Source organism: Drosophila pseudoobscura, chromosome 3 (genome assembly GCF_009870125.1).
Source record: "Drosophila pseudoobscura strain MV-25-SWS-2005 chromosome 3, UCI_Dpse_MV25, whole genome shotgun sequence".
In the NCBI taxonomy this organism is placed as follows: Eukaryota; Metazoa; Arthropoda; class Insecta; order Diptera; family Drosophilidae; genus Drosophila; species Drosophila pseudoobscura.
The window spans coordinates 22,838,246-22,850,530 of record NC_046680.1 but is presented as its reverse complement, the minus strand read 5'-3'; the positions used below and the strand labels follow the sequence as shown (position 1 = coordinate 22,850,530).

Genomic DNA, 12,285 nt, shown 5'->3' with positions numbered 1-12,285 from the left:
ACACCAAGTGCCGATTGGTCTCTTAGCGCACAGCAGGCAGGAAGGCAGGCCCCGCAGGAGCCGGCAGGCAGGCGAGGATAATGTTTTAAAGATGACGGAGGCTTGATAACGAGTATGGGGATACCCTTCGGCAGGTGGAGAATCTTCAGAGAGAGATATATTACCAGGAAATGTACTATGTATCGTCAATGTTTCTCCTCGAATCTAAATTTAATAGTCACAATATATTTATTAATCTATTCCATCTATTCTATAAGTTCCAAAAATAATACCCAGTGCCCTCTCAACTACGTTAGGGTCCGCCTGCCCTTGGCCAGTCTCGAGCTGATCGTCATGCAACCCACATATTACGCACTTTCCATTTACCAATAATCTGCAACATACATATGTGTATATCGAACCTGCTCGACTTTTCATTAAGCTTAAGCATTTAATACCTTTAAAATCTATATAATAGATCGCTCGAGTTGTGTATTTTGGGCCGAGATAAACTGCCTCTTGCTACCCTCGACAACCGTAGATGTAATGCTTGACGAAATAAAGAAGACGTTGTCGGTGAGAAGGCCTGACGCGCGCTACGCTCCCGAAAAAATACGGGAAAATGTAAAGCAGAAAAAATGAATATACTATAGCGCGCTGCTTGACATAATGTGAAGTTGGCTTTGAAAAGTGCTTGCCGGGAGATGCAGTAGAAACAGCAGCAGCCGTCACCACACACTCTTACACATGTGTATGAGTATCTGTGTGTGCGCGTGTGTGGCAAAGTGGCAACTTAGCGGGGCAACTTGGAGGGTTTTGATGTGCTCGACTGGGTATTTGCATTTTGAGTCAAGCACCGAAAAGTCTCGCAATCTTCGCCAAAGTTAATAGTTGGAGCAGTGCTTCAGGTCAGACTTCAGGCTGCAGCCACGAGGATGTATCTTTGAGCTACAATTTGGCTTATTGCACGAGTGTCTGCAGTGGCAGGGGGCCGTTGCAGGATGCAGGAAATCTCGTGTCTGAAGTTTTGGTTCCGCCTTCCTCTTAACCCACTCAGCAGCATCCTCCTGTGCCCCGAATCGACAGGGGCTGCTCAGAAGCGTATTTAAATGTTTAATGTAGCATGCCACACACACAGGTGGACTGAAGCGGTGTCCGGGTTGAGGTAAAAGTAAAAATTAGCATAAAAAAGTTGTTTCAGTGCTTTGGTGATTTTGCTTTGATTACCGGTTCACTGGACTGTTAGCAAATGCTTAACGTTCCACTGCCCCCACCCCCCACACCCCTTCTACCACACATATAAGAGGGAAGGCAGGGACGTAGGAGTTGTAACCCACAGAAGGGATGAAATCCTTCTGCTAGCATCCCCTTTTTTGAGGGACACCCCCCTTCCACCTAAGCCCCTGCTTTACGAGGGGGGGGCGGAATCATAAAACGCAGCAGCGATTTCCAGGCGCGAAAGCGCGTGCACAAAACTTTCGACATTTTTAGTACGCAGCGCATCCTGCCACAAGGACCTGGAGATCCCCAGGACCAAGTGCAATAAAAACTAAAGTGCAACTTTGCGTATTAAGCAGTAAAATCTGCGCCAGGGAAACGTACACCAAGTGGCGGCAGATGCGAGAAGGAGAAACCAGGAGAGGCGGCAGCTTAACTGTTGGAAAATTAAAAGAAAATGGTCGCCGGCAGCCAGAGCGAAGCCTCTTGACATCGCAGGACCCTCCGTCCCGTCTGCGTCTCCCACTCCAGGCCCCCTAGGATATTACTAAATTACGTTGTCAAAATGGCGGAACACGTGCCTCGTACCACGCTGGGCGGCAGCAGCTGGAGGAGGCGTGCTTGACCCACCCAAGGACGTTTGTGTTTGTCGTTGTGCAAAAATTGTTCGCTTATTTAATTTTCTGCAATGTTATTTAAGTTTTTAAGCTGACGCGCAAAGTTTGCCCCTCCCCCCGCCTCCTCTTGGCCATGCCCTCGGAATGCTCAGCATATTTCATGGCCTAAACTCTCGGGGGCGAAACTGATTACACGATTATCCGCCTCCAAGCAGAAGCAGGGGTAGAGGAGTGGGGTGGGCGGGGTGCCTATAGTGTGCTTCAATCAGCAGGAGGAGCACGTTTACGCTTGGCCTTGTCCGCATCCGTGAACAGAGAACAGAGACCAGAGACCTGATGAAACTGTAATTTTTGGCCATGCGAAAAGCGCTCGCGCTCAATTTCCATAGTTTGCGGAAGAGTGGCAGTGGCCTGAAGATGATGAAGCACGGGAGGGACTGGCGGTAGGTAATAGGTAGCAACTGGGGCAGTAACTGCCGTCCAAGTACGTGCTTACTTTCAGTTGATGAGCGAATATGGAGCGCCCCCCGAAAGTGCTGCATAAATTATGCATGCAATTTAACAGAGCTTCGTTGCATGCAAATATCCATTCATCCTCGAAGCAGTTAACGACAGAACTATCCCTACATTCTACAGCCATTTCCAGGGATTGGGCAGCACGTAGTGGAGAAATCAACAGGAATAGCAGGCAGAACCCTGATGAAAAATACTATATCCTCCCGTTTATCGTAGCCCACTTTTTCCGGGATATTTAGGATGCAATTTAAAGTGTACCCCAAACCCATTAGGTGATGTAAATGGGGCTTAAGACATATTCCCCGAAAATATGATGCTATGCAAATGCGAGCCGCTCCCGTTTCGGTTGGGTAAACTGGCAATTTGCAGCGGAGCTTGGGGTCCGCTCCGTCCGGTGCTAACCATAACAAATGTCCCGAGGATATCCCCTCATACTCCGCCTCCTCCTCCTGTGGGTTCCTGCATGGAATATGGAATAGCAGCTAATTAATAATACGGAATGGTGCTTCGGGCAGCAGTGCTTGCAGGCTCCGAGAGATGAAAACCAAACATGGCTGCCGCTTCACAATTTTCCAATTGCGTGACGACCACGACGAGGATGCAGATGTGGATGTGGATGTGGATGCAGATGCGGATGAGTGCACTGATGATGATGGTGATGTTGGAGCCTGAAATTGGTACAAAAATCTATGGCTTCGTAAAGAAATACATATACATACATGGATGTATGTACGTGTATGGAGTCATCTATCTAAGAGGAGGGCCATCGGGCACATCGTTTGCTAAAATTGCTTAAAAATGAACCCCGTTCCGACAGTTGATGGATGGGCTGGAGAATTTGGCTCCCAGCCGATCCCATCCACCCCATCCGTTCCACAACTCTCATCATTCGCCGCTAAGTGTTTGCCACGAGACGAGAGGCGTTTGCTGCTGCTGCTGCTGCTGCACGGCTTGCAACTATAAAGAGGCGGAGCAGAGTGGGTGGGTGGGTGGCAGGCACAACGAATGCCAACGAAGCTTTAAAAATTTCATATCTATTTTTAGTGCTGGGGCTCTTCTGCTCTTGTGCTCTTTTGCTGCTGCCTTTGCTTATTTCCATAGTTATTTTTCATGCATTTTTACAGCACTACCACACACACATACAACACACAGGCATAGCTACCGCTTTTTGATGTTTGTGAGTACCCTGTAATTCTGAACCATAATGGTATATTATGTGCAGATTTCATCAGGCTTCCAGGATCTTTCCAATCTTGAAATCCAAAAAAAAAATTCACAATTTTGGAATGCCGAATCTGCCTATTATTCGGCAGAGCAAAAGTGGTACTCACTCAAAATACCTTACATTTACCTGTGACCGTTTTACACGTACATACATATACATACATATATATGACCGACTAAGGGCCAGCTCACACGCACGTACTGTTTTAAGCACACAAACGCAATCGAAAACATTTTCTGCGTGCCGACCGAGTGAAATGACTAAAATCGTACGCGTAGAGTTTACTCATTGCGTTTTTACTCATAATCAATACGATCGTTGAGCCGAAGCCACCGACACCCGAAACACCCCAAAACAAAAACGAGCATCAATAAAATAAGCGAAGGAGGCCGCAAAGAGAGGGAGAGTTCGAGTGGTTTAAATTCAGCAGCGATCGTATGTACTCAATGCAAAGAGATTTTCTTCGGATGATTTTCATGCATGATCGTTCTTGCAATCACCTAAAGCCGATCTCTGATATGTACATACATGCATATCTCATTAGGGTATATCCTATAGTCATAGCACTCGACTGTAGTGTTGCTTCTTGGTTGTTGGTTTTTTTTGTTTTTTTTTTTGTGCTGGTTCTGGTTCTCGTTCTGGTTGAGTGTGTTGTGCATTTTTACGAGCATTTTTTAATAAATCATGCGCCACGTAAGCGGACTTTCATACACAGGATACATTTCTCCAACCGTCTCCCCTCTCTCTTTTCCTCTATGTGCTTGTGTGTGTGTTGGTTTTTGGGCAGGCATCGCTTGAGTGAGTGATTTGCATATGTTGCTTGTTCCAGGGCTGGCAAGCCACTGCTGCCTCTTCTACCAAAATTATGCCGCTTTCACTGCTCAAGTCGAGCGTATACTCTGCAAGCTCCCAGTTTTTGTAGGGCTATAATAATACCTCTCAACCTGGATCTATACAAGTTGTGGCATTCCCAGAAAGCATTCTCACAATAGTTGCCTCGATATGGCTGAAGATCGAGAGCCGTAACCAGAGCCCTGGTAACGTTTATCCCCGCTCCCCTCCCGCATTTAGGGCACCAAAATCTTCCTCTTCCTCCGCCCGTGGGTTACGCCACCCGCCCGAAAAGGGCAAAAGGCACAAATCACTTTTGCAGCCGGCAATGGGCACGCCCCTATAGACCCACCCTACAGACCACCCATCGAAAGGGTCGTTAGTTCTGGGGTTCTGTTCTCCCTCCCTCCCCTTTTGAAACGAAAAATGTTCACAGCTTTGTTGTTGTTTTAGTGTTTGCTGAAGCCAGAGCAGTCCTGGAGGGGCGTGGGGGATGGGGGATCCCTCGTCACTCTCCATTGGGTGCGAATTAATACACTTTCGGGCCCACGAGGAGGAGGAGCGAGGTAAGGAATTGCAGTTCGAGAGGGCGATCTTGTTTTTGTTGTTGTTTTTTGGTTTGCGGTTTGGCCTTAACGAGTAGATAGGGAAAGCGGGGTGGCCAACAAAGTTTTCTCTGTTTTCTGGTGTGTATTTTTCCCCACCCCCCACCAATCCATCCCTCCGCTCTGTTGTTGTAGAGTGTGCACATGGCTTAATATGCAAAAGTTATGGCTGAAGCGAAGAGAGAGGCATGCCACTTGTGGTCTTTGGTTCTCTCGCTGAAAGCCAGCTTAAATTGGTGGTTTATTTTTAATAATATTTTGGAATATAATTAATGGCAGCCAAAAGGCAGCCAGACAGCGCATCCGCCAGCCCACTCGCCAGTCCACCTTGCAGCCAGAGGAGCGGAGCTTTGCAAAAGTGTAGCATACTTTTGGGGCTGCTCGTAAATATCACCAGCTGCCGGCAGTCGACCGAGTATCTGTGCTGCGTGTGTATCCTGTTAGAGAGTATGGTCTCTTGGCTATACGTTTAATTAAACAACGGCAGCTTTTAACTCGATATAACAAACAGTATTTTGGACACGAGACAGATACCGATACGGAGGAAGAGAAAGGAAGCGCAGCGCTGCATTGCCATGACAGTCTCTACAGAGAAACCGCGCCAGTTCCTGTCCCTTTCACAGACTCTCTCTCCATTGCCAACTTTTGTTACAACATTTCAATTAAAAGTTAAACGTACACGTAATTATGCGGACTACAAGCAAAATGTGTAAGTAATATTCCGCCTTTGCTGACTGGGTCCATGGCGAAAAATTAATTAACCAAAATGCTGAGAGCAAAACCACACAAAAAAGAGGGAAAGCGAGCGAAAAATAGAACAAGGAAGTCACTTTGACCCCAAAAGAGTGGAAACCCCGAAGAAACAAAAATATAACTAAGGACGGTGAACCTTTGCGTTCTTTTGGTTTTTTTTTCACTTGATTATATTTAAGGGAAACCTCTACTTTGCTCTGTATTAAATTTAGGGGAAGACTCCCCCAAAGCTTTGTCTCCTTATTATATTTTGGAGGAACCCTCTGCTTTTCTCTCTATTATATTTTTTGGGGGAACCGCTCGTGCATGTGATTGGGTTTTAAAGCCAGCTGCTTGCCACTGGGCATGCCCCAGCATCAGCTTAACCCCATTTCTCACTCTCAATTCCATTAAATTAACACCCACACACACCAGATGTAGCCACAGACGTTACCAGACCCACGTCAAGAGATGAAAGCGAAACTGCTAATTGATTAAGTACTGTATTTAAATTACGCAAAAATTGTTGCCTACAATCAACAAAAGAGACAAACAATGTGCCAACTTCCTATTGGAAAACCTTTTATCGAAAAAATTTAGTATTCAAATCAACTCCCAGATGAGGAGGAAAACAGGGGAAACAGAGGATGGAGCGGAAGCTAGAGAAAACGCCAATACCCTTTTGGATTCACTGTAACATTCTCGATATGCCCATGAATTCCCAAACAGATATTCAAAAGCGTAAGGGCAACAGGGACGGGCAATGCTCTAGACACGAGAGGAATGCCAGAGAAAAGGAGCGCAGGACATCAGAGGAGAGGAGAGCAAGTATAAAGAGTGGAGAGGAAACTAAATAAATGAAATTGATGGAGCACACACTTACTCACACACACGCACGCACGCACACACTCACCCGAGCATACCACATGAATTATGAAGCAGGCAACAGAATTCTATGTAAATTTGGAAAGCCGAAGATGTGAGACCCTTCGTTTGAAACTCATCAGATATACAACGACTTTATAGCATCCCTCCAACACAAACATCCAATCAAAATCATATGCGCCCTCGCTGCAAGGGTGCGGCATCAAAACGTATCAGCTCTGAATAGGATGATATTTAGGGAGGGGAGAGGGCATCAACAGAGGCAAAGTGGATTGAACAGCGATTAGGCAAACCAAAACACAAGAATTATGCACAAAACGAAGAAAGATCCAGAACAATAGAAGAGCAGAGCAGAGAAGGGAAGACAGAAACATCCCAGAGCTTAGGGCATAGCTCAAACACACACACCAAAACGAGACCAAGTGCCGATAAGAGCATCAAAGCAAAGTAAGGCAAAAGCAAAAGCAAAAGCAGAGCAGCAGCAGCAGTAGCAGAAATCTGACAGAATTAGAGAGCAGCAGCCGCAGAAGCAGAGAAGCAAAAGAGGCAAACAGAAACAACAAAGCAAAACCAAGAACAACAAAATGATTTTTGTCGAGACAAAAGTAAAGTCGTAAAAATATAAACACATTCTGCCCACTCGATTGTACTGAAAATTAATATTACAGTGGGACCGAACTAACTAAACTAACGAAGTACATAGTTTTCACAAAGTATAAACTCTAACTCGGTTCACGACAACAAAAGAAAAAACTACTTCTACGACTAGTGTATGCCTCAACACTGAATTCTATATCGAGTCCCTACTGTATGCATTTCAAATGATTTCATTTGAGCCTCGCTTTGTTTATCAGCTTCACACTTTGCTCTCGGCAAGCAGCTTACAACAACAAACACGTCGCCGCCTACAACCCAACCTTCGCGATGCGTCGCGACGTGGAGCCGAGCCCAGACGTCCCGTTCCAAGTCGAGTTTCAGTTCCAAGCGAACACTTGAACGGAACACATCGAATCTGAATTCAAACCTGAGTCTGAATCCCCCCGAGCGAGAGATGATCAAGACATTGGCGATTCTGGCGCTGTCGCTGTGCCTGGCCAGCGTGGCGCTGGCCGTGAAGGTGGGTCAGCAGCAGACAGGGCCCCAGGTGCCCAAGAAGCACCTCGTCTGCTACTACGATTCGGCGAGCTTCGTTAAGGAAGGTGAGTGAGCGGCTTTGTTATGTTATGTAATACCCGTTGTGAGAAAAGATGAAAACGAAACTGAAAACAAGCTTATCACCCAATTCCTCAAATCGGTTAGCGTTGTGATAACCTTCCTCTACTAAAACCCCCCCTCAATCTCTAATCACGCATCATTTTTTTGTATAGGTCTCGGCAAGCTGGTGATCGATGAGCTGGAGCCGGCGCTCCAGTTTTGCGACTACTTGATCTATGGCTATGCGGGCCTCGAGCGCGACTCGCACAAGGCGGTGAGCCTCAACCAGCAGCTAGACCTCGATCTGGGCAAGGGGCTGTACCGCACCGTGACGCGCTTGAAGCGCAAGTACCCCAACGTGAAGGTGCTGCTCAGCGTGGGCGGGGACAAGGACATCGAGACGGACAAGGATGCCAAGGAGCTGCCCAACAAGTATCTGGAGCTGCTCGAAAGCTCCACGGGGCGCACTCGCTTCGTGAACACCGTTTTCTCTCTGGTAAAGACCTATGGCTTTGATGGCCTCGATGTGGCCTGGCAGTTCCCCAAGAACAAGCCAAAGAAGGTGCACAGCGGACTGGGCAGCTTCTGGAAGGGCTTCAAGAAGGTATTCTCCGGCGACTCGATTGTGGATGAGAAGTCCGAGGAGCACAAGGAGCAGTTCACAGCCCTGCTGCGCGATGTGAAGAATGCCTTCCGTCCGGACAATCTCCTGCTCTCCACCACCGTACTGCCGAACGTTAACTCTTCGCGTACGTACTCCATAAATCTTTTCAAAAGAAAGATCTATCAAAGTTCTCCTTCTTCCTGTCTTCTTCTCAGTGTTCTATGATATCCCCGCTGTGATCAACTATCTGGACTTTGTCAATCTCGGCGCCTTTGACTTTTTCACGCCCCAGCGCAATCCCGAGGTGGCCGACTACTCCGCGCCCATCTACGAGCTGAGCGAAAGGAATCCCGAGTTCAATGTCGAGGCCCAGGTCAAGTTCTGGCTGCGCAACAGCTGCCCCGCCAGCAAGATCAATGTGGGCGTTGCCACCTACGGACGCCCCTGGAAGCTCAGCGAGGACTCTGGCGAGACGGGTGTGCCGCCGCTGTCCCATGTGGAGGATGAGGCTCCCGTGGGCGCCAACACCCAGATCCATGGCATCTACAGCTGGCCCGAGGTGTGCGCCCTGCTGCCCAACCAGAATAACGCCTACTCCAAGGGTGCCAGTGCCCCGCTGACCAAAGTCCAGGACCCGGCCAAGCGCTACGGATCGTACGCCTATCGGGCGGCGGACAAGAAGGGCGAAAACGGGATCTGGGTGAGCTACGAGGATCCGGACACGGCCGCCGACAAGGCCGGCTACGTGGTCAAGAACAACCTGGGCGGTGTGGCACTGTTTGACCTCTCCTTCGATGACTTCCGCGGCCTCTGCACCACCGAGAAGTACCCCATCCTGCGGGCAGTCAAGTATCGTTTGTCCAACTAAACGAAGATGATTGATTGATGGATTGATTGAACCCAAGGTAAAGCTTTGTCAGACAGAAAATTAGAGCTATCAATGTATGTATATGTGTCGTAAAATAAACAGAGTGTTTTGCAAGGGCATTCCCATTAATTGCTTGATGATGCCTCCTTAACATATGCACAATCCCCCGCCCCCATATAGACACCCTGTCTATATAATTATCAGCCAATCCATTTCTCATTCTACGCGGGCACAGTCGTCCTGTGGGAGCTCCTCCTCCATTCAGCAGTTGCTATGGCACCTCCTCTGTCACAGGGCTTCAGGCTTTCATCATTGTGCTTCGATGAATAGCCAAAATCCAATTGACTTTGACGGAAAATCTGTAATCGGCTTCATCATTAAAGCAGCCCAGAGTGCCGGAGTGCCAGACTCTGGCCACGTCCTTGCCTCAGAGGAAGCCAGCCCCGACCCGACCACGGAAGGCCTTGAATTGACTGCTCAACATTTGTCACTGGAGCGAAAACGTCGAACATTTTCGCAAACGCAGCAGATACAAAAACACACACACAGATACAGACACAGATAAGGTCGAACGCACATGGGGAAATTCTGAAGGACTAGCTCAATGTTAGGCACGATTTCACAAGAACAACAGAGAATACAATGAAAGAAAGCCTAGAATAGGAAGTCGAAGCGTGGAATACCCTTGAACATGATTGCAGAAGAGATGCTTCCCAGTAGACTGCCAGCGGATGCACCCTCTCCTAGGAAGGGCAGACCAAAAAGGAAGGGAACGAAGAACAGCCCCGAAAAGCAGAACAATGACAGCACAGACAGAGGCACAAAAGGACTCTCGACAGCAACAGCCATGAGAACGCACGCATAGGCAATCAGAATGGTATAAACCTGAAACGAGAGCGAAATGAAATGAAACGTGCAACGGGCCACGATGAGAGCTTTCCTCTTCTCTCCCGCTCTCTATTGGGCGCTCCCCCCACACTCCCCCGTTCGCTTAGGGTATTAGGAAAGCATTTACCTTTCCGCACAGGCCCCATTACACATGCATATAAACGAGGGACGAGAGTACGACGACAGCCTAAACAATTTTTAAAGGTAAACTCTGTCTAGAATATTCCTTTGCATTTGCCATTTGCCATTTTCCACCCAGAATCCGAACCAGAAGCAAACCCAAACCCAGTGCAAGGGTAAGGTACAGGGGGAGAGGAGTTTGAGGATTTGGCACTTTAGGCACTCTTCTTTATAGTATGTATATTCGGTCGCTCTATGTATAGTTAAACGCTTTGGCCAACATTGCGTATGAGTGTTCTGTGTGCTCTGCGTGCTCTGTGTGTGCCAGCCGTGAGCTGTTGAGCACGCATATTGCGCATACGCCATGGCGGGGCATGGCATGGCATGGCATGGCAGGGCATCGCACTGCTCTGCTCTGCCCTACCATCGAATACATTTTTTGCCGGTGCTTTCCTTCCTTCCCATTTTTTCTGATTTCTTTTCTCAAATAATTGGATTAGTGTTTCAGCGCCCTCAGCAGCAGCGGCGGCTACTCCATTACTCCTGCTGCTGCTCCCCCTTTGGGACCGCGTCATATGGATATGAAATTGTTTGTAGTTTTATTCCAGATTTTCCCTCTATGCGGGGATTAGTTTACAAACATACACGAAGCACACATATCTGTGTGGGTGTATATGGCATAATATTGCCATGCCCAAGGCGGGCAAACGAAGCGAATTAGTTTTTATTTTTATGCTTTTTGGTTCGTCCCTTAAATATTTAAATTCCATTGCCATCTCTCGCTCTGGAATAAGAGCAAAAAGCAGCGAAGCAGAAGTGAAGGAAGTCTGTGGAAGGAAAACCTTCGGAGGAGGCAAACAACTTTCACAGCAGATGTACATTAAGTTGTTTAAAATGATTAACTGTTGAGGATTTCGATTTGGTAAATCGCATTTGATTGATTTGATGGAGAGGCAGGCAGGCGGGCGTGCAGGCCGGCAGGCGGGTAAAGCCCGTTGCCGAATCGATTAGCTTTGCAGGAAAAGCAGGAAGCATTATTTTCATAGAAAAAAAATACAAAATAATCGTACTATATCCTTGCAACTTTTTGCCTCCCCTCCACTGAGGAAATACAAACAAAAGCTGCAGGAACAAACTTTTGACTGGCAAAAGAAGGAGATGGCAATGGCAATCGCATTGCCCATAACGAATATGTATTTTTGATTCCCTGTTCCCTGTGCGATGTGCTGTTTCCTTGCTGTTTGTATAGCTGCTGCTGCTGCTGTGGCAACTCGTAACAAGTTAAGCAACTTTGGACAGACATCAAAAGTTTCGGGGGATTTTCATTCGGGCAGCTTTGGAGCTGTCAACAGCTGTGCCCCTCAGGAGCAGCAGCCTTTCAGCAGAGTTCCTAGAGGATGCCCACCTGATGGGACGGATACACCTCGAAGAGATACTATAAGAAATAAGAACTTACTGGGGATTTGCTTTGCCGAAGAGAGAGTTCTGGAGTATTTCCCATTCGCTTAAACATTTTCAATTTCAGGCAACAACTTTCCACTGCCAGAGACAGAGAGAGGCAGAGAAATCTTCGCTGAGCCATTATCATTGTCGGCACACATGTGGCACACAGAGCAACATTTATGGGCCTCGCTTTCCCCTCCTCGGTTCCCCCTTCCGAGTCGGCAAATTGCCAATGTTGCTGTTGGCACGGCAGACAGTGGCAGCAGCGGCGGTGGCGGTGGCGGTGGCAGGCAGGAAATGCCTTACTTGATTTAGCTGCTAAGTGCAACTTGAGGCAGGGCCAGGCATGGGGCCAGGCATGGATACCAAATTGCACGCCGCATGTCGCCAGGAAGCAGTGGAGGCAGAAGGCGGAAAGCAGAAAGCAGCCAACGGCAGCAACAACAATTTCCCAGTGTCCTCGGCAAGGATTTTTCGGCAACAATGTTCTCATAAATCCCCTTGGCGCTTGTAAAAACAATTATGCCAGATATTTACGCCGCAAAAAGCCGAATGCGTTG

At 47.8% G+C, this 12,285-nt stretch overlaps 2 protein-coding genes across 4 annotated transcripts in view; one reads left to right on the top strand and one right to left on the bottom strand.

Annotated features, from left to right (window-relative positions):
• Positions 1-12,285, bottom strand: part of Pgant9 (polypeptide N-acetylgalactosaminyltransferase 9) — a 60,574-nt gene that overhangs the window by 11,033 nt on the left and 37,256 nt on the right. The window lies entirely within an intron of this gene.
• On the top strand, positions 7,577-9,403 carry Idgf6 (Imaginal disc growth factor 6). The gene is made up of 3 exons (XM_001362005.5): positions 7,577-7,807; positions 7,976-8,551; positions 8,622-9,403. Exons 1-3 carry the CDS (start codon positions 7,660-7,662, stop codon positions 9,272-9,274), a joined length of 1,377 nt encoding a protein of 458 aa, XP_001362042.2. The 5' UTR covers positions 7,577-7,659; the 3' UTR covers positions 9,275-9,403.